Raw genomic sequence first — 25,290 nt, 5'->3', positions numbered from 1 at the left:
CTGACCAGGTTGCACAGCGAACTTTCTGTTTTTTCTTCTTGGAGGGTAAATTATCTTTCAAAAGCAACACAGTTTGAAATCGATTTTCTTCTTGACACCTTAAGTTGGTCCAACTGTGCAGTCTCCGTCTGCGTTAATGGATGAAACGTAGAAAGGCTAAATATTGCTCCCTAGTTATTTCTGCTATGATGGCTTTGGCCTATATGGTCAGCTGCTTGACTCTAGGGATGTCCACTATAGGATGGATGTCATGTTCCCCAGAGGATCAATCCCACTGACCTCGTTGATCCACTTATATTTCTGCTCTTTTTGGATGAAAGGTCGGCATATTGAAAATTCAAACTGATGTTTCACCTCAAAAGGACAATGAGATCTAATTGCCCTCAAAACCACCATGGAGTTGTTGATCGTTGTTAGGCAGAAAATGTCATGTTAAAAACAAAAATAGTATATTTAATGTATTTACAATAAACATACAATCATGTAATCTTTTTCCAAGAAATATACAGAACATAAAGCTTTTAAATATAAATTCATATTATCCAAAGAAAAAAAGAAAATAATTCCAAAGAAGCAATAGAGCATATCTAAAAAACCTTTAGTGATGCTTTGAAAATATAGGTGATATTTTCTTATTTCAATGCCCTTTTCTTTTCAAAGGTCCTCTGCATAGAGCCATGAAATCCCCACATGGAACACCACCCGCAGCATAAGCAACCACATCACTCACCCCCACTAACATGGTTAGCACACGGTTTCACTTTAATCAAAGGCAACATGCTGCCTGAAGGCTCAAACCAAAGGATGATCCATATGAAGAGTTTGCTTCCAAAATAACATCCATCGTTTACAAAAAAGTGACTGTCCGTACGAAAGAATGATTAGCAAAAAAAACCGAATGATGGGCGTATTTACAGGATAACTGTCCATCCATGTCAAAGGTTCTCTTGAATGACAAGCCCCAAGAGTTGTTGTTATTTTTCCCAGAAATGTCATTTTTTAGCAGTAAACTCTTCATATGTCAATACTTGTGTAACTTGAGTTTCTCTATAAAAGTCCATCTGCTGTTGCCACAAGGCAAGGTCTTCAAAAGAGAATAAGGAGAAAAACAGGATGTAAAAAACAAGCCCAAAAACATTTATGCTCCAAAATTATTTTCTCATCACAAGGCAAAACAGTCCTGTCGCGGCAAGTGAATACAAGGTCAAGCAAGCGCCGCCACCCAGGCAGCGCCGCCACCCAGGCAGCGCGCTGGACGGACCCGCTTGTCTTTTCCTCTGCGGGTGGTGAATGTTTACGGCGCACAGGTGGATGTGGTCTCCGAGGAGCACAGGTGCAGGCCCGCTCTCAGTGAAGCCCGGCTGATAATCTACAGCCCGCCTCGTCTACTGTACGGCGTCAGGCTGGAGCCCGACGTCGGTGCCACTTGTTTCAAGCAAAGTGTTGTTTTAATTTGGACCGAAGCAACAAACAGTTATCAGCTGTGCGGCTGATAAAAAGACAGATTAATCTAAATCCGACAATACCTTCACTAGTAGAAAGGTCCTACGTAAAACAGTTATTACATCCTAAATAATACTGTTATCTAGACCCATATACAATATTTTATAGGCAATATGTTTTTGGGGACACTTTAGTATGATACGGTGAAAGTAAGTGCAGGGGTTTGTCGCTACATACAGCTGGAGGATCTGCTGAGTGGTGACACACCCAACACTTCAATGGTGTCACTTTGGCACTTGTATGGCACTATTATGTACAGAGTCACACTATGACATACTGGACGTGACCGATATTAAAGACAGCGACACCTGTTTGGGGGTTGGGGGGGGGGGGGGGGGGTATTGAGGAGAGATGGTGGCCAGCTGCTAATGTTAGTTAGAAGCTCTTGGCATAATCAATCACCCTCTCAGGGACAGTCAAATTTAGGGCCTGGGGACGGTTTTAAGCACTTGAACTTAAGTCTCGCTGCTGTGCTGAAGAGCCGCGTTGATGCTCTCTTGGTTCACGTCAAAGCAAGCCGACATTCGTCTGGTCGGGCACGGGGTCTTATCCCTCCTTACAGAATATGATGCTGAAGCATCATCAATGTATAGTTTCAATCTCATACTATTTGTACTAAACTAAACTCCATCCTATGACTAGTGTGGATCCAACACAGATTCCACCACTTGCAAAGAAATGTTCTCATAAAATATGAGCGGCAGCATAAAATGGGTCTGAATGATGGAACTTAAACTGTAAGGGACAGTTAGACATTTTCGGGAGTACGCTTATTTACTCTATTGCAGAGAGTTAGATTAAAGAGACAGCTCCCAAATGTTTGTTCATTATGTACGAACTGGTTATCTCAGCAGTGAGCTGGAAAACCAGTTTGAGAGGAGTCGGTTAGTTACTTTCGGACAAAGTCAGGGTCATCATTCGCCCCTGTTTCCATTCTTTGAGCTTGACTAAGCTGGCGTGCAAACATGAGGGCAGAATCCATCTTGTTGCTTACTTCCCAAAATGTGGAACTGCTCCTTAACTCCAAACATCAAACATCAAGGGGATCAAATCTATTGCAAGGGTTTGGACAAAGGTCCGTATTTTTGATGCAAAACATATTAAATACTTACAAAGTAAGCCAGAAAAAACATATATTCTATTTATAAACTGGATATGTCAGATATCAGAATCCCACAGAATTCCTAAAAACGTAAATTTCATCAGACAGAAGAAAAAAAAGATTTTGTTTTTAGACAATCACTGCAGTGTGAGTGAGTCAGCTGAGGTCTGCTAAAAAACTGTCAACATCACAATGCAGTATGCATTATAAAGCTTCTCCATGGTCTAAAATAGAATTTGGAGGCCATTGGAGTTAAACGTGTATTTAACCGTTACCATGGCCACCAAACCACCAGAGTCTGTGCAGCGTAGTGACGTAGTGAATATCTATTTCTTAACATTGCATGCATTTTACAGCATGCTTTTAAATGAACTAATTCTGGCAGGACACTGTGCGTCATGCTATGCTGTGTCTGCTGACAGCCAGCCCACCACATTCACCGTGTCCCAGCGCCTCGCTCCTGTTCAAACGCCTCCACACTCTCCTTCTGTGCAGCCATGTTGCTGCTGTTACAGATTCCATTGGGGAAGGCCTCCTCCTCCTCCTCCTCCTCCTCCACCACAGCCATCACCTGCTGTGGCCCCACTACGTACATTCACCCCAGAGAGTCTCATTTGCAATGTCCCCTGCTGTGTATTTACCAGGTAGCAGTGTATTCCATGCATTACTGCTGCAGGGGGCGTTCCCTGGAGTAGAATTACACCACCAAGTCAACTGTATTGGTGGTGTACTGTGTCTCCATTGACCATCGACACAAGTGTTCCTGGCAGAATTATATGGGGGGGGGGGGGGGGGGGGCACGGTCAGATAAGAGCTCACAGGTTCAGGTACTGGGTCGGCTCAGGCCTGGTCCAACGACTCACAGGTGGGCCACGGAGCTCCTGCATCCTCTCTCACGGTCCGTTGCTTTTTAGGTCACCAGTTAAACATCTGGGTGACTGGGTTATTAAAACTAACTTTTGGAAGTTGCCCCTCATTCATATAGAGGCCAGAGTAAGGACTGCCAAAATGGTTTGAAGTAAAAAAAAAAAAAGAAAATTAGTGTCCAGCATTAATAGCAAAACTCGGCACTACAACACAGTAAAGGGATCGTTGTTACTTACGGGCTCAACAAGATGGGAACGCTACTGAGAAAGACTTTCTAAAATCTGAACAATATGTGCAACATCATCTCAGAGTGAACTCCACCCTCTGATCGCGTCAGAAAGGAAGCACAAAAGATCAAATATTGTTCTACTGCTCCCTGTTTCTTATTCTTTATATAAGACGATAAAAGTACCAAAACTATCTTCTTTTCTCCTCTTGAGATGAAATGCAGTTGTTGTGTAATTGATTACCAATGAATTGGTATTCAGGGGGCTTAAAGGATCTCTTTTACATTTTGACTCTGCGATGCTGTGAGGCTTTAACAATGTAAGCAGGAAACAGGGCATCCATGACGTCATATGTTGCCCAAAACCTTTTAAATATGTAAATATGATCATCAACCACGGGACGGTGTTTTATCCTGTAGGTCTATTTCTTGTCATTGACTTACTTTTGTTAGTTCTGCCTTTACGTCTTGCCCGTATGGGCCTCTGTAGTCATCTTCATTTGTTGCATTAAACTTTGACAATTAGGTGAGGGAACACACAGCTTTGTTAATCCGTCTGCAGCAGGGTGGCTTTGTACGTACTTTGTGTCTAAAACTACTCCAGCGCAGGGTGAAAGAACGCATTAAGACCCATGAACACAAGTGTGCTTCCCTCTAAAGCAAAATGACCACTATCTCTGCCACTCAAACAGTTCTGGTCTCTTCATGAGTCGAACAAAAGCCCAGAACTGTAAAGTAAAGAGGAGCGTCATGGGGGGGGGGATTAGTGGTATAATGCATTAAGTATAAGTCATTCCATGTAATTCCTAATTTATTTTCCCACGTTCGTTAGCTGTCCAATTAAGAAAGTGTGAAAAAAAAAAGAATAAAGTGAGCTTAATATTTCCTCTGACTACAATGGCCCGGATGGCCCGTGTACTTAGTAAAAAGTGCAGTGGGGACATAGAGCATTTGGGGAAGCCTCTCGTTTTGGGTGAGAAGGAGATAAGAAGCTTACTAAGAACATTCTCTACACTGACGTGGCACCGAGGAGACGTCGCGCCTCGCTCCAGTCTCACCAGGTGCGTGCACTACAAAACGGACTCCATGTTGTCACACGTATCTTGGTCCTCCAGGTTGTATATGAACTTTGTCCTGTTGGCCGGGTTCTGGGTGATCTCCTTGCCCAAATTGTCCAGAGTCACGTTGGAGGCGAAGAGTTCGGTGGGCGTGAGGTAGCCCTCGCTGTTCTTGATGTACTTCCTGTAGTTCTTCCTCAAACACTGCCACGTGGTGGCGTACAGGACGAAGGCGGACGACTTGAGGGCGATGGCGATGCTGACGTACAGGTGCCTGTAGGCCACGTTGTCGTACAGCATGCAGGCGCCCTTCTCGCCGCAGACGGAGCTCCAGAACAGGCAGGTGGAGTCGATGCCCATGCCGAAGATCAGCGGGGGGGGGATGAAGCCTGCAGAGGGAGAGGGTTACACTTTGAGTCTCCTTGACATCCGAAACGGACACAGACAGATTGGGACAGTTCCTCATAGGCCAACCGTGGGCATGTGACAGCACAGCAGAATTACAGCAATGTGCAGCGGGTCAAACAGAGAACTCACGCTTTCCTGTGGTCAGAAAGGAAGAAAAGACAGTAAAGTTGGTAAAGTCAATATGTATCACATGTCTCACCGATGAGTCTCAGGAGCAGGAACAGAACTCCGAGGGCGTAGGACTTCAGCTCTGGACTAACCGTTCTGAGAACACACACAGGACAGTCGGAACATAATCGTCAGACTAAGGAGTCAAAAACAGAACGTTGCAGCAAGTAGCCGGTTCCTTTCGTTTTTAAAGTTATGGTAACGTTGTACCATACGACTCATCATTCAACCAATCAGCTTCCGCTGTGGTCCGGGAACACGACGACGATGTAAGACGTCAGACGCATTGTAGAACAGAGAGTGAGGGGACCCCAAACTTTGGTAATCTGTGCTTATTGAATAAAAAACTAATTCTGCACATAAATGCGGCAAAAGATTTTAAAAGGTGACGATTGTTTTACCGTTTGGATCAAACATGGGTGTTTGTTGAACATAATACTACACATTGTGTTAAATATGCTTATTTGACTTTAATTAGCGTAGCCTGGCTTCAGTGTCAGATTCACCCAGTGTGATCTAACTTTTGACATCAAAGCCAGTATCTCACAATCTGACAATATGTTCACAGATCAAAGAATTTAAAATGAAAAGTACATAGTACGAAATACCACCCCTCCCCCCCACCATCCCCAATTTTGCTTGATAAATGTATGTGTATTAAATATACAATATTTATGAACACAGTATATGAGGTGTCCTGTGTTTTTGTATGTCTTTTTGCTATTGAGGGGATTAGAAGATCAATAGCGCCCTCTAGTGGGCAGTCTAAGCGTAGCAGCAGGTCTCCCTACCTGATGAGGATGATGACGGAGGGGGTCTGGGCCATCGCTCCGATCATGCTGCACACACAGATCACACACAGGAAGGTGAGGAAGGCCTGCTGGCAGCCCGGACTGGGACACTTCCCCGGTAAAGCCACCGCCTCCTCACTGGAGCTGGATATACACGTGCAGCTGGTCAGGTTCTGACGCAAAGACAAGAAATCAGATAAGAAAATGTTTATCTAAAGCAGGACCCATGCGCAGTGTGTGTTGTCCCTGACATCCATTTAGAACTCTCCAACAGACGTCATGAGACGGCTCATTTCGGGTCAGCGCCGGCGGCTTCACTCACTGGTTTGGTGCAGCCGGCGAAGCAGGCCGAGAGGTAGGTGACGCCATTGGACCCACAGACGGGGCTCACTGATGCTGTGTAGCAATTGCAGTTATTGATGCACGCCGACTCAGGTCGCTGCCATGACCGCAGCGTCCTACGGAAGAGGTCACAGGTCATGCTGGGCAAGCTGCTTGGTAGCACACGTACAACCATTTGAAGTATTCTAACATGTTTTTTTTTTATAGCGTCTAGCGTCTTCGAGGTGCAGGTCAGGTGTTCATCCAAATAATGAGTCTTGCTTACTCGTTGCCGTAGGCGACAGTAACTCCGGCGACGGGCCCGGTGTCGCAGCCCAAGAAGAGGAACGAGACGTAGCAGGCGGTGGACACCAGGTTGACCATCATAGCCATGCGGACGGCGCCCAGAGCCGACAGGTTCAGCTTCTTCACCAGCAGCCCCCCGAGGAAGATACCCAGACAGGCGCATGGGATGGCCGTCATTCCTGGGGAGCAAAAGACAATGACGTCCAAACGTTGAGTTCCTCAGTAGAGTTTCATGTTCCATTTCTGTGTGTTTGTTTGTTGGTTTGACCGTCAAACGGACTCAGACCAGATGATGATCCGCCTACCTAGCAGCTGATTGGCTGAGGAGGTGGTGAGGTTGAACTGCTGCTCCAGGTATTTCCCGAGGAAGGCGGCAAAACCGGCGACCACAGCGATCTCCATGCAGGCTGCCAGCGTGATGCAGCTGAACACCGGATTGGAGAGAAGGTGCCTGGTGACCCGGGGGATTACTGCGTCCATGCAGAAGTAAATGGAGAAAAGGGATAGGAGGGACGGAGAAGAATGATCATTTCTGAGACCGCGCACGTCTGACGTCACTTGTGGAAATTCCCCCACTTTTCCTTGGCATCTCCAGCTTCTGAGCTCCTCCTCACCTCTCAGATGCTCACAGACTGAGAGTCCACTGTTCATGTCGAAGCCGTGAACGGCCCCGTTGGGCTTGGAGTCCTGGCACTCCATGGTCAGGGAGGAAGGCAGCATGGCCTGCTCGCTCTCCCCTCCACCGCCCATGTCCTGCTCGTCCAGCGCCTGGGGGAAGCCGAACATGAAGAGGGATGAGACGAAGAGTAAGGCACCGCAGAGGAGGAAGCCGGCCCACCACGCCCCGATCCAGCGAGGGTCATCTGGAGTGATGTCCAGCTTACCTGGACAAGAGGCAGGCACATTTACCGCAAACGTTCAATTGTGTTTTTCCGAGAGAATTTCACGGATTTTTTTTTTTTAATGGCTTCGAGAAGAAATCCATTTTGCATTATTCATTTTCCCAGTTGGGTTAATGAAAATTGCGATGGAAATTAATGTAAATTGAAGGATGCAGAAAACATCAACTCACTGGTGTCCATGAAGACAGCATCAACGTAGACTTTGGTGCAGACAGAACCTAAGATGAAGCCGCAGGCCGGGCCAAACACTAATGTCGAAAATAAAATGCCTGCAAGACAGAAAGAGAAGAAGGACGTACAATAGTCAGTTTGTGTTTTAGCTGAGCTGTCGAAGTCGGTCTATCTGTCCATCATGGAGAAACCAAGAGACAAAAGCTAAACTCGTGGAGTCAGTGCATTTCCTTAAACCCTTCAGTGGAGGGCAGCATTGTATTAAGACTGAGAAGAAGTGGCTATAACTGAATCACTTATTAAATATGTGGTAACTACACTTCTGTTTGTTAATCCACTGTCCTAGTATGAAATACATTCTCTGCATACTGAGATTAATTTAATCAGATGTCTCCCACTGGCAGATGCATTCAGATCACTGTAATGTGCTGCTCGTAGGTTACACAGTAACTGATCCAAAACCAGATTGTCCCACAGGATCATGAATAATCCAGCAGCAAACGGGTTCTTAGTCTGAGAGCAGTGGGGAGCCCCTGATGCAGTACCTCAGGGTGATTTTCTCTTGAAAGCTGCCCTGCTTCGTTCCAGACTGAGAGCTCAGAACACAGCTACATGTGTGTGTGTGGCCCTGAAAGGCACTTATCCATGGAAGTGGTAAGTGGACCAACAGAAGTGAGCTGCGGTAGAGACTCTGTGGTCGCTCCCTACTGAGGGAACCAGAGTCCACTTGTGTGGTCAGGTGACAGATGATAATTATTGATGTTGTTATCCTCATTGATCTGAGAGCTAGTGTCTCTGTGATGTGAGCCAGCCAATCGCCATTTAAAAAACTTCATTCCAACATATATTGAAGCTATTTTTAAAATGATGATCTTATTATAAATACACCAGTGCAGGATATGAGAAAACTGTGATTTTCGACTGGTGTCTTGACACACATGTGGGGTCTTAATGGAGTACAGACCGCCAAATATGTACAATAAGCAACTCATTATTACAGTCAGATACATATAAACATCAAACAAAAAGTTGAAAAAATGTATGTTCTGTTGTAACAATTCTGCTTCTTGTTAATACATTTTATACTATTTAAATGCTGTCCATGTGTAAGAAACATGCATTTGCTGGATGGATTGGCAATTTTACAATTTATTCATTGTGGAAGAACCATAACACAACAGCGTGGCTCCTCCTCCTGGTGCTGGTCACTCACTGCTGTGGGATGGCGTTCTACTCCTCCACGCTGGATTTACTGTCAGCAGAAGGTCGTTGTGTTGCTCACCACGAACAGAACGCACACGCTGAGCCCACAAGTGTTCAATGGATTGGAGGTCAGGACTGTTGGCGGGCCGTTCCACTCTCCCCCTAATCCACCCCCTAATCTACCCCCTAATCACGGAGGCAGCGTCCCATGAACCCCGCTGTGCATCGCACTGCTTCCACCAACAGGTGTTACTCTGTTGGGGCAGCAATCAGCACACCGTTCACCCCGTCTTGACCCTACGATCCAACTTCCTTCAGCAGAACGTGGACCCATTGCTGAGCAAGCACTGATTGGCAGCCCGATGAGCCCGGAGGTTGGCTGCGTGTAGTCTGTTCTGAAAGGGTGAGGATCCGGTCTTCTTGGGACGCTCTGTGACATCCCTCGTTACATTGGAAAAAGTTGCTAGAGCTCTCTCCAAATATTGCACCAGCTTGAAGGTGCACTCTTAGAGAGAGAGAGCTCATCACCCAGTCCGTTGTCTGGTTCTGCTGACCTCATTCTACAGCTATGAACTACGTGGAGCTTTAACCACACAGGGTGCTTAACGTTTGCAGGAAAATGCTGTTTTACTCTAAAAACACATATGTATATTTTGTGTATGGATGTTTAACACCATTACAACTTTTTTGGTTGCAAACCTTTGGCATTAATACTAATATTAATATTCAGAAGTATCTTTATACCAAAATAAAATGGGATCTTAGACAGAAATGTGAGAATATATAATATTTTCTTTTTGTTGGATGAACAAATACATCGTGATGTATTTTATTGTGATTGTGGACTTGCAAAGTGTTTCTGGGATAACCCGTTCTAATTGCATTGGAGTATTGTGATAAATAATATGATATATTTAATGTGATCACACAACACCAAGTTCAAATACTCAAAACCCAACACAACATTTTATCACTTTGAAATATAAGTTGATTTGTGAAGATGCTGCAAGGAAACACCGTTATGATGTTTGCACATTCCAAATACTGATGTCCCTTCATTAGAAGAACACATGTGTCTGAGGTTCTGAGTGCTCATTCGGGCCTGCACCTAAATCCCTTTGGATTTACTGACTTCCCAACGATTGCGGTTGTGCCTCAGCGTATCCGAGGAAGAGCGCCGTCCTGAAGCAGCAGGGTAACCAGCACACATCGATGGACTGATGCCTCGGGGACGCGAGGTCCTACAGACCAGCGACACAAAGAGGGATCATGCGGATGAAGCTTATTTAAGGTCTGACAGACAAAAAGGGGACACCTGTAAAGGAGAGGCGTCTCATTCCAAAACAAAAACAACCCGGTGGGTTTTTTAGAAGCCACTTAAGTTCTTCATTAAATAATCGTCTGTACAAGTTAATCAAGGACTTTGTGTCTATAGTTGTCTGTTAAAATTCCATCAGTTCAACTGTTAAAACAATTCTAATGTGACCTCGCAACCAAATTCTTAACTTGCCAAACAGGATGAAGGAAATGCCACAAATCATTTATGAAGGTGTATATTTTTGGTGCTGAACGACCTCATCGTCATCGTCATGGCCGATACATCGCAGTAAAACATTTATCATGTCTTAGGTATTTGGATGAGCTTTAAAAGGGCAGAGGAGAGTGCAGGTTGACATGTGCAAATGAAATGTGACACATGTCCCGGGCAACATGCTGTGGGCCGTCTTAGCAGAACATGCTCTGCCCTGGAGATGCTGTGCACTATGAAATATCTCCATGTGGAACCTTAATGGATTTCTGCTGTTTGTATTCAAACCAAAAGAGAAAGAAATGACTGCTGAGGTATGTTTTTTAACTCTATTTTCTATCTGCTTTGTCTGAGAGCAGTGGCGATAAACACCTGAAACAAAGATGAAGGTACAGCAAGGTGTTCCTGGTGGACAACAAACGCATGGCGTTAGATCAGTGACCCAGGCTCTCTGTGTCACATGATTGTACGAGGACGGCACAATTCACAAAATCACCGAGCTTTAGTGATGACTTAGATGTCCCCGAAAAACTCTTGACAGCTTTTCTGAGCCAGCCATTTGGGAATGGCAGGTAGAGACACTTCACTTAAAGTGAGAGCTTGTACAGCTCCTCCTACTGAACGATATAATACAGTCTGCAACTTGACCCAAACGTGACATAGGTTTGTTCCTAAAATAACAGTTTTTTGTCCAGAATATATTTTCAATACCAAAAGTACAATTATACATTGATTAAAGCCTCAAACACACATAAAAACAAGAATGAGGAGAGATGTGGAGCCAAAAGCTTTCCAGATATCCAGGTTCTCCTTTAACTCAATGGTTAGAGGTGAGAGTTTTAAAGGTAAGCACTAAGAGGTCTATAATGCATTATGAAGATGTAATGCATTATTAAAACAATGTATATTTATAGTAATAAGCACTCATAACTGTCCATAAAATTTGAATTAATAAGCACATTATTGATGCTCATTGATATTCCTGCATGAATTCAATGGAATATTTTGATTTTGACTTAAAGCCAACAATGACAATTTAGAGTAACTCATCTTCACATTATATAGTAATTATTATATTAAAATAGCATTTATAATACATTTTTAATGATGAGGTATATGATCTTATAAGGCCTTGTAAAAAGCATTATAGTGAGTCAGTTTTGTGGTGACAGGCCACATGATACCATGGACACAACAATTTAAAAATAGCACAAACACTTTACATAAACACATATTGTAATCCAATTCCTTTTCACACACGCAAAAGCAGCCACATTGCAAATGTCTTACATACCATTTAAGTACTAATATGCTACATAAACAATAACTATCTCCTAAAAATATCCCAGTTAAGTCAAAACCTTGTGGACACAAATTATTCTACCCAGAGACAGACTGCGTGCATGAGTCCAAATGCACAGATTCAGACAGGACTTCTTCCTTCCTATTTTTTAATACTTAATATAATTTAGTTCATTTCATGATGTTTCATTTTCAGGCGTAATGGTAAATGATGTAACCCTGTTTCAAAGTCTTCATCTACCGGGATGAAAAATATATTTTGTTGAATTCTTTCTGATGGTGCTGAAATCTGACTCAATTCATTGGTTGACCTAAAATTAGTTTAATTTCCATCTATTTCCTGGAGACTAAGTACGTGTTGAACACCAGAGATGAAATGAGCAAAGTGACAAGAGGTCCCACACTGATTTTTAGAGGGAACAACAACACTGATCAAGACACACACCGAGGTCAGTGCCCTTTAGTCACCTGGTCTTTTTATTACTAATATTATTCCTTTAATCTAATCACAAACAGAAGGGGACGTGACGCCATAGCAACGCCTGTGTTCTACCCACCTGCAACAGATGCAGCAGAGGCAAGGTCACCTGGCCACGCTGAACAGCGCCTCACTCAGACCCACATCATGCCACGGTCCACTCACTGGCACTTTGTATCTTGGCATAGGTGCTCCTTCAAAGGTGCACCTATAAACCAACCTGGGCCCGGTCGGAGCAGACAGCGCGTGCTGAGTCAGCGTCCATTCCTTCCTCCGCTGTCCTACGGCGGAAGAGTAATAACTCCACTGGAGTAAAAACATTTTGCTGCAGTGGACTCTCTCGGCCTCACAGCGCTTCATTACACGCATCACGCCGATGAATAGCGGCAAAAATATGAGGCGGGGGAAGAGAGGAGCTGAGCCAGCGGACCCGGAGGCGGCGGAGCAGGGGACCGGCTCTACGACCAGTAACCAAAGCCATCGATCCACTACGGTCCATGACTGTCTGCGCTACATCTCATGGCAATCCATCAGCTGGTGAGATGTTTCAGTGAGGACCAGGGTGGGGGGGGACATGCTGCTAGAGCCACTGACAAATCATTTGCATCGCTCCACGTTGACTTTAAAAGGGAAATATTTGCTTTTCAGAGGCTGCAGACAGACGTGAACATGTGATACGCGAGAAATAAGTGGCGGCGTATGAGGAGCCTAGTGAGTCTATACTGTGAGGTGTAACTCACATATATATACTATATACTGTATAGCCTGATACAATCATCGCACCTGCATCTCATTAGGATGGAAACAGAAACTATTACGGGCTACAATATTAAAATAATAATAATAATAGAAAGGAAGAGAGCATGACTGATGCAGTAGAATAGCTCTCCTGTTGCAGGCTCAGAGAGCGATTGGATACAGAGGAGGATTACATGCGTTCATTTGGGGAATCAGTCACGCAGCAGACAGCAATCAACAATCCAATTACAGCCGGGCTCGGACATTATGCTGCAGCCAACACAGCCCCTTAAATGGGAAGCCATTTTCTGGTCATGTAAGCCGGAGGTCAAGACTTTAAATATAAAATAGAGAAGGACACACACCTGGATATACACCCAATGCACACACACATTCAAAGACTCAATGTGCGTCAGTCGGCCACCGCCTTTAAGCACCACCATGAGGTGGACATTTGTGGTTACATACCCCCATTTTCATTTAGTTTCCTTATTAAATATTAGTCCAAACCTGTACGTTGTGAAGTTCTAACTAGCAAATGATAACATGTCGACCTACGATGGTGAACAGTGTGAATGTAATGGCAGCTAAACATCAGCAAGGTGACTTCGTGCTCTTGTTAGCATGATGCCTTCAGTATTAACATCAAGCTCTGCTGTTGAGGGCTGTCGACTCTGTACATCATTCAGATCTCATTCTCCATCCTATCACTGCTTTTCAGTCTGTGTGGATTGTCCTCTTATCTGCCAGATGGCACAATGATCTAATGACAAAATAACAGAAATATGAGTCTGTTTCGTTTTACCAGACAGCTGATGGAGCTGGTGCTCCCTTTGATTCCAACACACACATACTGAGCAGCACATAACATACATGTACTGTATGGAGGCTCCAGAGAACTGGGCGGTCATATTGTAGGAGGTAACCATGGCAATCAATATGCCTGGGTTGTAAAAAAAAGGGGGTGGTGTGAAGAAAAGAATAATAGACTATCTGTAAGTGTCAAAGGACGAAGCCTGGGGGATGTTCTGAAAGAGCCGATTCCTTGTGGGCCAGGACACAGGACACAGGACACAGGACACAGGACACAGGACACAGGACACAGGACCAGGACCAGGACACAGGACACAGGACCAGGACCAGGACACAGGACACAGGACACAGGACCAGGAGACAGAGTCTGAGGCAGCATTTCAGTTTGAAACACAATTATACAAAATAAGAAAAAAATCCATTTTTAAAAAGGAAGAATAAAAATGATGGATTGCCGTTACGAGGCGTCCTGGTTGGACTGATCGGACTGTTGGATTTAGTCTCACGGGACGAGCAGACAAACACACACTTACAGACACTTCTTCTTAAAGTCAATCCAAAAGCTTGTCTGGTCAGTACTGAGTGGGTAGTTTAGATGTACTTAAGATTTAACTGTAGATTGTTAGTTCTTTCGGCCATGTTGGTTGATTATGACATGATGGATTACAATGGAATTTAAAAGAGACATTCATGGTCCGGTCTTTGGTTTGGTGAAATGTCACAAATATTCTCCTCAGGAAGAATTTTGGTAATTTTGTTGACCTATTAGAATAAACTTAATTGTGGAGTGAATATGTGTAGTAGTGCTTGTGTGTTATCGAATGAACTGTGTGAACATCAGGAAGGAAACATCGTCCTCTTGCTCATGATGCCTTCATCACTCAAATCTCATCCAAACACAGGCCCGTGCATATAATAATCATTAGAACGTGGAGTAAATCTTCTAAAATAGTGAGGAAATATTAAGTGTAATGTCGAACATCAGGCATCTGCAGTGAGGTGGCCTCTCGCCGAGCTGGAGGTTGGGGGTGCGATGTTGGGCCGCTGTGCTAGCCTTGTTCACTCCGTCCTCTGTCCCTCCCTGCCTCCTTCCTCTCCTCCCTCCTTCATCCCCCCCACACCGAGTGCTGCTGACAGAGACTGTACAGATCAAAGCAGGCACGGAACGAACCACAGGCCTCCTCACCCTTACAAGAGGCCTGCGCCGACACCGCAACCAGCAAAGGGCGAGCGAGACGCCTGCAGGGAGGAGCAGGCAGACACACGGTGCTCCGTGCTTAACCCGTTTTACTGCCTTTTTCTCCTCTCCATAAGGGGGGAAACTGATGAATCCACAAGACAGCTCTTACACAATACAATAAACTACAGCTGAGCGTTGACTTACTGCAGCGTCAGCTCCTCAAGGCTTTAATGTGATGGGGGGTTTTACTGGTGTACATTATCATACAATAATTGAATGTCATGCTCAACTGTAAAATCTTAAATTGAGTGCCAACTGCTATGAGAAGAGATGCAGGATTATGGATTTCTATGACATTGGCAGTCGCAAAATATAAAAGCTCTCCATTTTCAGAATTGTCAAGAGTACAATAATGGTTCACTTTTTAGATTCACTACTGCATTTTAACACAGGCAGACAATTTTTATAAATAAATTGCTGCAACAACAGTTGCATTTTATCTGCAGGTGAAAAGCCCCCAAATTCTAAGACGTAATTAGTGTCTAATTGTGTTATTTTTGTTATCCTTTGTGTGTCTGGTCCTGTCTCTCCGTCCCCAGCTCCGCTAACAGGGACGGCACAGAGACCCGCCGCCTGTCTCTGCACTGTTGCCTAGGCAACTTTGGCAGACCGACTGTAATGTGTGTTATGTCCACCTCTTGGTTTCTCTAAGTGAGTATAACTGCAGTCCTCCGCTGCTGAGCACAGACCATTTGCCGATCAAATTTGGGAACAAAGCGTGTTGCTCGAGGGCACTTAGGGGAGAAAGCACAGAATCACACTGAAACCTGCCAACCGCAACAATTAAGAAAATATCTCTTCCAATTAAAATAGTTCTTTTAGCCTCCTGTTCCCCCAAAGGGTTTATAACCTTAGATATGCATTCTTTAAATCCTTATATATACATATGTTATTTATTATTTCATAGCCACTAAATATTGAGCAGCATGGCAGTGTATAAAAAAAGGCTTTAAGTAAACAGGATCATAAACTAGCACAAGTATTGATAGACTCAAGCAGCCCCTCACACATAACTGACATGTTTAATAGCCAGCCATCCTCTCACCAAACTCATTATCGGGTTTGGGACAAAACCAAGTCAATATTGTGCAGTGCAGTATCACAGGAACATGTTGACTCATCTCCTAACACCACACCTCCAGTCATGGGACAGGATCTAGCTTTCTTTGTTCCCCCCCAAAAATCTAATTGTGAGCACTTCTGATATTCTTATTTCAATCTGCATTAAAACCAAACCTGCATGAGTGAGTCAGATGAAGACAGGAAGTGCTCACACAAAGGAAAACAGCGCATTTTACACACGTCTTGAAAGGTGCTACAGGAGAGCGTCAATCCCTATTGTTCGGTCCCAGGGTACCACACCACAGACTACCATGTGACTTTGGACAGAAGAAACACATTGACCGGACGCTCTGATCCCAAAAGGAGTACCTGGGAAGTCGACAGGTGCTGTATACCATTCATGTACTACTTGGAATTGAGATATCATTTTTTTTTTTACTTTTACTGCTCCTCCAACAGCTTTGGGGCATTCAGTGATGAAGGAGCACATCAGAGGCTGAGACGCTGGCGTGAAGAACGAGTCAAGGTCACCCTCGTTACATAAAGAGCTATAGGCATCAGCACCATATGGTCATTAAAGTAACATTATTTTCATATGAGTTCTTAAAAATGATATTCATCTGCCACATTATTGGACACTTTTTAACACAATTTAGAAAAAATGTAAATGTAAGAAAAGGTTTAACTGAGGCCTGTAAAAAGCACATCTAAATGGTTTCCATAAGAGCTTTCAAATGAAATTGTTCATATAAATTCTCCTTGTGAGCGTTCTCTGTGAACGGCTCTCTCTCTCCAACCATTTGCTGTATACTCCGGTGTATTTCTACGCTTGCTGTGAATTGTGACCTCATTTGTATCGATCAAACGCAGTGAACTAAAGACAAAAACTGCTTTAGTTCCCAAGCACAGCTTTGGCCTTCATCTACTTTGCTGCATGCACACCTGACGTTGTCCATTTGTCTAACTGATCATGACTGATTATGATTCAATGAACATTATCAGTGATCCAATTTAGGTTCAATATCATTTTGTAATACTACAGGTCTTCCACTAAGATGAGCCTGTGCGTTATTAAGGAGAGGAGATCATTTAGTGCACCAGTGAATGATGAATGTCACAATCATGTTTTAATCATGCCAATTTAATCAGCCCATTAACTTTGATAAATATTGTTATTCTGCAGATTTGTATTATTCCATTAGCTGTTGTTTCTTATTACTTCCAGCTAACTGGAATACCAAGTCCACCAAATGTAAGAGCATCCAATTGCTTTATTTTATTCTACTCAAACTTGTTTTTAATGATATTGTTCATTGATTATGAGTTTATGAGATTATGAGTAAGCTTATCAATGGGCAGTGTTGTGCTTGTGTTGGATGTTACAGCCAATAATTACTAGTGTTAATGTATTTTTTCCTCCAGCCGAACAGCCAATATTCTGCTGAGGAGGGACAGACAACTGGTGTTAGAACCATTTTCACAGCATCTTATATTCAAAAACAGTATCATAGAACCTCGTTAGCGCTTAAGGCTACGGTAATTCTCTGAAAAGCACAACATTAAATATTAAATATTAAACATTAAATAGATTGTTCAACATTTTGGGGAGTACACCTTTTCACTTTCAGGTCCAGACTGAAATTGGAGAATCGATACTGGCCTTGTGTCTGTGCACTAAATGTGGAGCCAAAGCCAGCAGGCGATTACCTTAATTTAGCATCAAGAGTGAAAACAGCCAAAGCCTCTCTACAAAGTAAAAAAACATCTTCTCCCTGCACCTCCAAATTTGACTAATAGATCTAAGATGTTGCTTTCAGGGGCGTTGGATGCTGTAGTTGAGGCAGCTGCTCAAGCTTCTATGTCCAACGCACTTATTGTAAGTCACTGTGGATAAAAGCATCAGCTAAATGAGATGTAATGCATTGTACATAGTGCTTCCAGTCTTCAAGCTATGGGAGGCTAATTGCCTGCAGACTCCAGCCTCATATTTAATGTATATACGTGTGGTGTGAGCGTGGTATCAATCTCCTCATCTCACTCCAACAGACCAATAGGCCGAATCTTTTCCCCCCCTCTGTGATTCTGAATGGGAGTTGCTTGTTTACGGAAAACACCACAAATCTATAACATCGAGACGGTTTCTGTGGCTTTTAAGTGACCCACTCAGAATACACTGCACATCACTGCTGTGCTGACAGCAGCGCCTTCAGTGCAGAAAGCGTTTGATTTATTGAAACTAGTGCTTCAGTGAGCTCTGGGTCGGGTTCAGGGTTCAGTCTTCGGAAGGAAGTTGCTTGACGTACTTGACAACTCTAACTCTAGTATAGCATCAGCACAGACATCGCCGGCCGCTTCTCTGTTTTTCCGGGCCGCTCACCTATGTAGAGCGAGGAGTCCTTCCTGTGGACATGGTCGTCGATGTAGGCCACTCCCAGAGGCTGGACGGGCGTGGCTCCGATGCCCAGCAGAACCTGGGCTCCGATCAGCAGCAGGTACATCATGTTGGTGTTGGCTCTGTTGCCGCATTTGAACCCAGAGTCCCGGTTCTCCGACCTGGTGTTGTTGGAGCAGATGTCCCTGCCGTCCTCGGCGTGCCACGAGTCCCCGGCTTCGTACTCGTACTGGTGAGTCAGGAACTCGGGCAGGGCCGACAGCAGCGCGCCGAGCGCCATGACGATCCCGCCGCAGCCAATCAGCCGGGGCCTGTGGGCCTTGGCGCCAAAGTAGCTGACAAACAAGATGAGGGCCAGGTTGCCGATTTCGAAGCTGCTGGCGATGACGCCGACATCGGCACTCTGGAGGTTGAAGCGTCTCTCCAGGGTGGTCAGGACACTTACCTGGCCGAGGGAGAGAGAGAGAAATCGAGTTAAGAACTATGAAACCATCCTGCTGATCGCAGGTTTCCACACTTGGTCGTATGATCAGCAATTCACATGGTGCTACGTTTAATGTTGGTGCTGAACATGAGAGCGAGGCATGGAGCTTCAGGTGCTCCTCACTAAACGCCGGCCGTCTGCCGCTCCAACCGGCAACACGTTTAGGACACAAAGCGCCCAACATCCCCGAGCTTCCTCCCCCAAAACATCCCCGAGGCAGGCCTGGTGCCGACCTGAGAAAAATAAATGCGTGCATGTGTGTGCCTTTAGGCGAGAAAGCCTCGCGCAGCTGTTGTAATTAGGAAATCGACACCAAAGGCGAAGGACCAGCTGTTTTCTGGGCACGCAAGTAATGAAGTGGCTTCTTAAATCAAATTTACACCGGATCAGTTGCAGAACTGGTGGTAAAAGGTTGGCGGGGAGTTGTTTAAAACCTGTATTAATCCATCATCGACAGCAGACTGTACGGTACGAGCCCCGCGACCTCTTGCTGCTGGACTTAGAGAGATGGTCTACATGGTCCGTTCATTGTTCTAGTTTATTGCTTGTAGTTTTTCTCCTCCAACACCAAACTACATTACAAAATCAAACAATTTATTCAAGAAGGCTGCAACAAGCGATTATTTATATCATCCATTAGCAATGTGGCAATTAACCAAATGGTTTCTTCGATAAAATGTCAGAAAATTGAAAAAAGTGCCTGTCACAAGTTCCTGAAGCCAAAGATGACGACTTTAATGTTCCTTTTTTCCTACCAACAGAGCAGAACCAGCCCAGCATTTGAGAGGTTGGAACTCATGAAAAATGACCTGAGCAATGGATCAACAGGATTTACAGTTTGTTTACAGTGATGACTCATTTAAGTGTGAAAAGTATGTCGGAGTGCAAAAGCTACGCGAGGGCAATAACCACCAAAGATGGCAAAAACAAACTCCCAGACCTTTGGGACATGAGTGAATGTGTCACACGTTACTACGGGCAACCGCAGGCCCATTCCACCCAAAGTCACCAGCAAACGAGGCCCCTCGCTCAACTGCAACAACAGTTCTTCTGAAAAGGAATTCCTGAAGAACTTCAACGTGCAACAGACAGCCTTTAAAGCCTGCTGCTTGGTCTGCATGGAGGGGACCATGCGCTGCCTCCTTTGTCAACGTTCACAGGCATATTTCTTTTATTTGACACTGGCTGGAAAAGGGTGTTTATGTTGGGCTCCTTCTTACTTAATAACCGTGCTGCACTGGGTCTGATCACATGACATGTGAGGGACAGACCGACGGTGCGACTTACAGTCAGTGTTGTTAACAAATGAACATTCACTCTGTCCCTTGTGTACACCTGTAATTATGACAAAGCTTTCATTCATCTTTCCATGGTGTTAAAAGCTGAGAGGACACAGTTCAAAGGTCACCAGGACTAAACGACAGGGTTAAGATTTACTATCGCGGTGCTTGAAGATTTATGTGTGAAGCTGTTGTGTGTGATGGCTGCTGATGGAGAACGGCCGCTTTACACCTTTTAGATTTAGATGTTGTAGTCTGATCCACTCGGATGTTTACAGACAACATACAGACGGTTGCAGAGCCTTAAAATGAAGTCTATCCCCAATTTTGGTTTGATGTGAATAGAATGAGCCTGAAGAAGCAGGTGCTTCTGTTGGTCGTCAGTCATCAAAGACCAAAGTCCGTATTCCAAGTTATTGTCATTTATTCACAAAAAGAGAATGTGCAACCGGAAAGAAAAACATGAGAATGAATGTACAATGTGAACCAACTAAGTGACTTTGTTGGAAAAAAAAAGACAGGGCATGATGATGACAAACTATATATTTTATACAGAGATGGATAGGCACTGCTACCACAGTGCTTTTGTCTGCACTGGGATTTGCTAAAGGTGCACTTTAGGGTTTGGGATGCTGGTTTAGAGAAGAAAGATCCACTGCAGTCTTCAAGGTAAACACTTATGCACTTTATATTTGGGATAGTGCAAAATACATTAGAACCAGCTCAGTTGTGTTCTGGCAAGCTGCAGTCCTTAAACAAAAATCCTGAAAGAAGGCCCCTCCTTCCAAACAATGCTTCCTTTTTAATATCCTCACGAGATGTGACCACGCACAGTTTGATACAATGTGGTCCTTTTATATATTTGTGCATGCAGAAGCTGCACAAATATAAAAGTAAGATTTGATGAGATTCAACATTTGACCTTGGCTCTTTTTAAATTGCTTTCCTAAATTGCGCTACCACAACTCCTTTTGAAGAAGGTGGCCTCTTTATCAAGTGTTGGTTCCCCTGTGAGGAATAAAACGAAGCTCCAGCCTGCATGTGTTATTATTTATAGTTTAAAGGCTGCATGGGCTGATACCTGTCAGGTGCTCTAGGCTAATAATAGAGGCATCTTTCATGTTTATACAGATTTACAGTTTCAAGTTGTTGGGCCATCTCTTAGTAATGAAGGTAAACCGATACATTAAAGAGACTGAAGGCTGCTCGGCCGCACAGGCTGACAACACACACCGCACTTCAAAACGCATATCTATCACCATGATGTTGGAATATGTTTGAGATGCTTCCATTTCCCCCAGCATCAACACATTGGCATGAAATGTATACAACAACAAACAAAACCTGTTTTTATTTCCTCCTAAACTCATTCCACCCATCAGTTCATGTATTGAACACACCTTATCCCCTTATGTTGACATCAAAATATATCAATGCATCAAACAGCCAATGAAAGCGTCCCTTGATGATGCAGTGTAAATACAACAGAAGCTATTGTTACTTCTGTTGTGGTGATCACGTCATCTGCTAGGCCTGTCTCCTCCAGTGTCAAAGGCCTCCTGCACTGCTGAGGGAGGCACACGATGCAGCAGAGCCGCCAGGGTGGACGGACCTCCTGGTAACCTGCTCTCCAGCAGACTTTGCACATACGCATTTGCATTTATAAATATATATGTATATAAAAAAAAAATCTCCACCAACAACGTGGCTGTGACGCGCGTTGTGACATGCAGATGGTGCATAGGCCTGATGGATAGTACGCAGCAAGTCATCAATCAGTGAGAGCCGCCCGGGTATGTGATCATTCACGGAATAATATAATTATTAACCGCATCGGCGGCCGCGGCACCGCGTCGTCGCTCACCGCCTGCCGCGTGCCGGCGTGAAGGGCGCCGCGTTAACCCGCTGTTACCCGGGATGCGCCGAGATGCGACGCTGCCGCCGGACCCACATTGTGTCCGCGGCGGCGGTTCGGTGCGTGGTGCGGGGAGGGGAGGGGAGGAGTTGTGTGCGTGGGGGGGGTGGAGGGGTCGACAAGGAATTCGAAACTCACCAAATATGCACCCACGGTGCCCTGTGCCAGCATGAGCGCGCATTCCGACACCAGGAAGATCTTGATGTTGGAAAAACACGAGGTCTTCTTCTGGCTGTCATCCTGCTCCGGGTCGTCGGTGCTGCTCCGCTCGGTGCAGATCTGGTTTTTCACCTGCATCCTTCGGCTCAGGCTCCGGTCGGGTTGGTGGACGGGTCCGGTCCGGCGGAGAGCATCTGGTTGTACTGACGAGCCGCACTGCAGAACGAGTCGGAATTGTCCCGTCAATAGCCCGTCTGGGCTGAGGTGTACGGAGAGGAATGCTGCTGTCCACTCAGCATTACGCACAGTCCGTCAGCGACCTCTTCGCCGCCTGTCCAGCCAGTGCGTCTCGGCTACCTCGCATTTAAATACGTAGGCTACGCGTGCATGTGTGCGACGGCTTCAGATGCCCGACGTAGAACTACAGGACGCCCCTTTCCTGCATCCGGGCTGTTACCAGGACCGCTACCGACTTGCGTTTTGGGGGTTTGGATCCGAACCGCAGCTCTGCGTCCTTGAAAATCGGCGTTATGATGCTCCTCCTCTGCCTCCTCCCACCAATAGACCGAAATACGACGAGGGAGGTGTAATCTCCCGCGTCTCCGTTCCCTCCCCCCTCTCCACCCATGCGTTTCCCCGCATCATCATTTTACCTGTGCGGGCTGTCAGCTTAATCATTGCTCCCCAAAGGTGGCAACATTTCATCAGGACGGACTCTCAAAAGCACAGTAGCCAACCTACAGGGTGGGAAATGACTCGGCACGGCTTCTATTATCTGATCTCAGATCAGGCTTCGCAAATGAATGAATCCAAATCACTTGAGCTGAACTGGATTTATGTCTAGAATCATGATTGCTGATCAACTCTGTTCCTGCTAATTTATTTGTACTAAAATAGCCTCCTACGTAAACTGAGAGATAGAAATCATCAGGATGCTCAGTCACCTGGATCATGGTATTTTTAGAAGTAAGACGTCATGAGAGTAGAGCAACAATTCACAATGACCAAGACGATTAAAGAGAAAAGTCACACATGTGAATGGTACTACACTTATATAAAGAGCACTAGCCCGCAGTCAGTAATCAGAGTTTCCCCCTCACGTGGTGATCCAGTGATGAAGTAAAAGCTCAATGAAAAAGGACCATTAAGCCATTTCTGCAAATTTGTCCATCGGTCCACAAACTGGAGTGAACCTGTTGCTGCCTGAATCCGCCAAAGTCCTCTGTTGCAATTTTCAGATATTTTAATAAACGATTTGCAATTATAACAATAAAAACTGTGAACAAAGGGAAAAGGTTATGAAATATTTCAGTTGTCAATCAGAGACCATTGCAGTTTGTACAATGCCCCCATGTCATGTCATGTATTTCAGTTTATTTTAATCTTCCTATCTTCATGCATGGCTTGGATTGTGTGCAGCCGGCTTCAAGATGGTTAAAAATTCAAGGCACACAAGTACTCTATTACACACATCAGCAGGCCAATGTATCCTACTGCTGCTGTTGCTGTTCTACATGAGAACACTCAATGTTGTCATTGTGGACAAATGCTCAGGGACCATTATATTCTACAGCATGAGCCTCTCAATGTTTTTTACACTTACGAACCTCCTTTCTAAAGGGGACAAATCTTGAGATTTTGTAACTTGTTCTACTTTATTAAACAAGCCTTTTTTTAACATATCTAAGAGTTTGGTTTGTAGCACTGATCAGAATGATGGAGTTCATCCAACCTGAAGATGGTCAAACAGAAGAACAAACAAAGATGGAAGCACAGTAGTGAGGAAATATACTAATAATAAAAAACAAAAACACAAGTTAACAATCTTGTGTCATAACCAACCAGAGAAATAAGAGAACACTCGGTGGCGATGTCCTTTGCCACTGAGCCCACATCTTTTAACCTACAGTATTCCTCCGATCATTCAGATGCTCCATCAGGACCAATTCAATAGCATCTGCAGCAGCAGCATCTATCAGGCAAACTGTGGACTCAGCAGGGGGAGCGTCCATTCCTCACGGAGTCACTCAGAGCACCCGGGGTGATTTAAGATCAACACGGTGTGCCTGCTGGTGCAGTGCGAGCCAACTGAAGACATTATTTTAGGATGCCTCTTAATCACCAGGCCCACAGAGAGAGGGGTGCATTCATGCGCTAATCCTGTAATAAACAAATACATTATACCAACACAAAAGGCTCACCATGTTCATATTTAATGATAAAATCTTTTTTGAAATAAATGTTTATATTCTAAGTCTTTTCTGTGACTGTTTCAAAGAAGTCCTGTAGAAATTGTTTAAGCGATTATTGAAATAATAAATTCAAACACACCCAGGTTAAAGCGATATTATTTATCCAATCCCCACAAAACGAATAGCGCTACAAGCAATTCTTGGGGGGGGATTTGTAATTTTCACATCTGAACTAAATGCTGGAATGAGAAAAAAATGTTTGTGCTGCTTGAAATGCGTTTGCCACTTTTCAAGTGTTCCCTTTTTTTTTTTTAAAGAAGAATAAATCTCTGAGCATGGTGCCCCCTGCATGCGCTGTGTGTCTGGCTGTGACCTCCTGGGTGCTGGTCATGTCGGGGATGCGGTGGCTTGAGGTACCGTTCACCTCACTGGGCATTTCAATCAGGGAAAGCATGGTTAAAATGGTTTGCATGAGTTATGGCGGAGTCTGTATATTGATTTTCAATAGAAGCAGTGGGCCGTAAAACAATGAGATCTGCAGCCAAACGCTTTGTTTTTAAATAGCATTCACACAATCAATTATTACAATATCAAACACTATACTCAGGACTAGTAATTTGGATTAACCCTCAGATTAACACAGACACAGGGCCTAATGTTAATGTAGCGTTTAAAAAAAAA

At 44.5% G+C, this 25,290-nt stretch overlaps 1 protein-coding gene across 1 annotated transcript; it reads right to left on the bottom strand.

The window, feature by feature from the left end:
- Positions 1–1,896: 1,896 nt before the first annotated feature.
- LOC119196594 (solute carrier organic anion transporter family member 3A1-like) lies at positions 1,897–23,037 on the bottom strand. Its single transcript, XM_037452404.2, has 10 exons — positions 22,397–23,037; positions 18,565–19,024; positions 7,823–7,921; positions 7,365–7,634; positions 7,056–7,220; positions 6,731–6,929; positions 6,446–6,581; positions 6,124–6,296; positions 5,364–5,428; positions 1,897–5,145 (listed from the first exon to the last, which is right to left on the bottom strand). Exons 1-10 carry the CDS (start codon positions 22,553–22,555, stop codon positions 4,769–4,771), a joined length of 2,103 nt encoding a protein of 700 aa, XP_037308301.1. The 5' UTR covers positions 22,556–23,037; the 3' UTR covers positions 1,897–4,768.
- Between the last annotated feature and the right edge of the window lie 2,253 nt (positions 23,038–25,290).

The sequence above is a fragment of the Pungitius pungitius genome, chromosome 4, assembly GCF_949316345.1.
Source record: "Pungitius pungitius chromosome 4, fPunPun2.1, whole genome shotgun sequence".
In the NCBI taxonomy this organism is placed as follows: Eukaryota; Metazoa; Chordata; class Actinopteri; order Perciformes; family Gasterosteidae; genus Pungitius; species Pungitius pungitius.
This window is presented reverse-complemented; position numbering and strand designations above follow the sequence as displayed.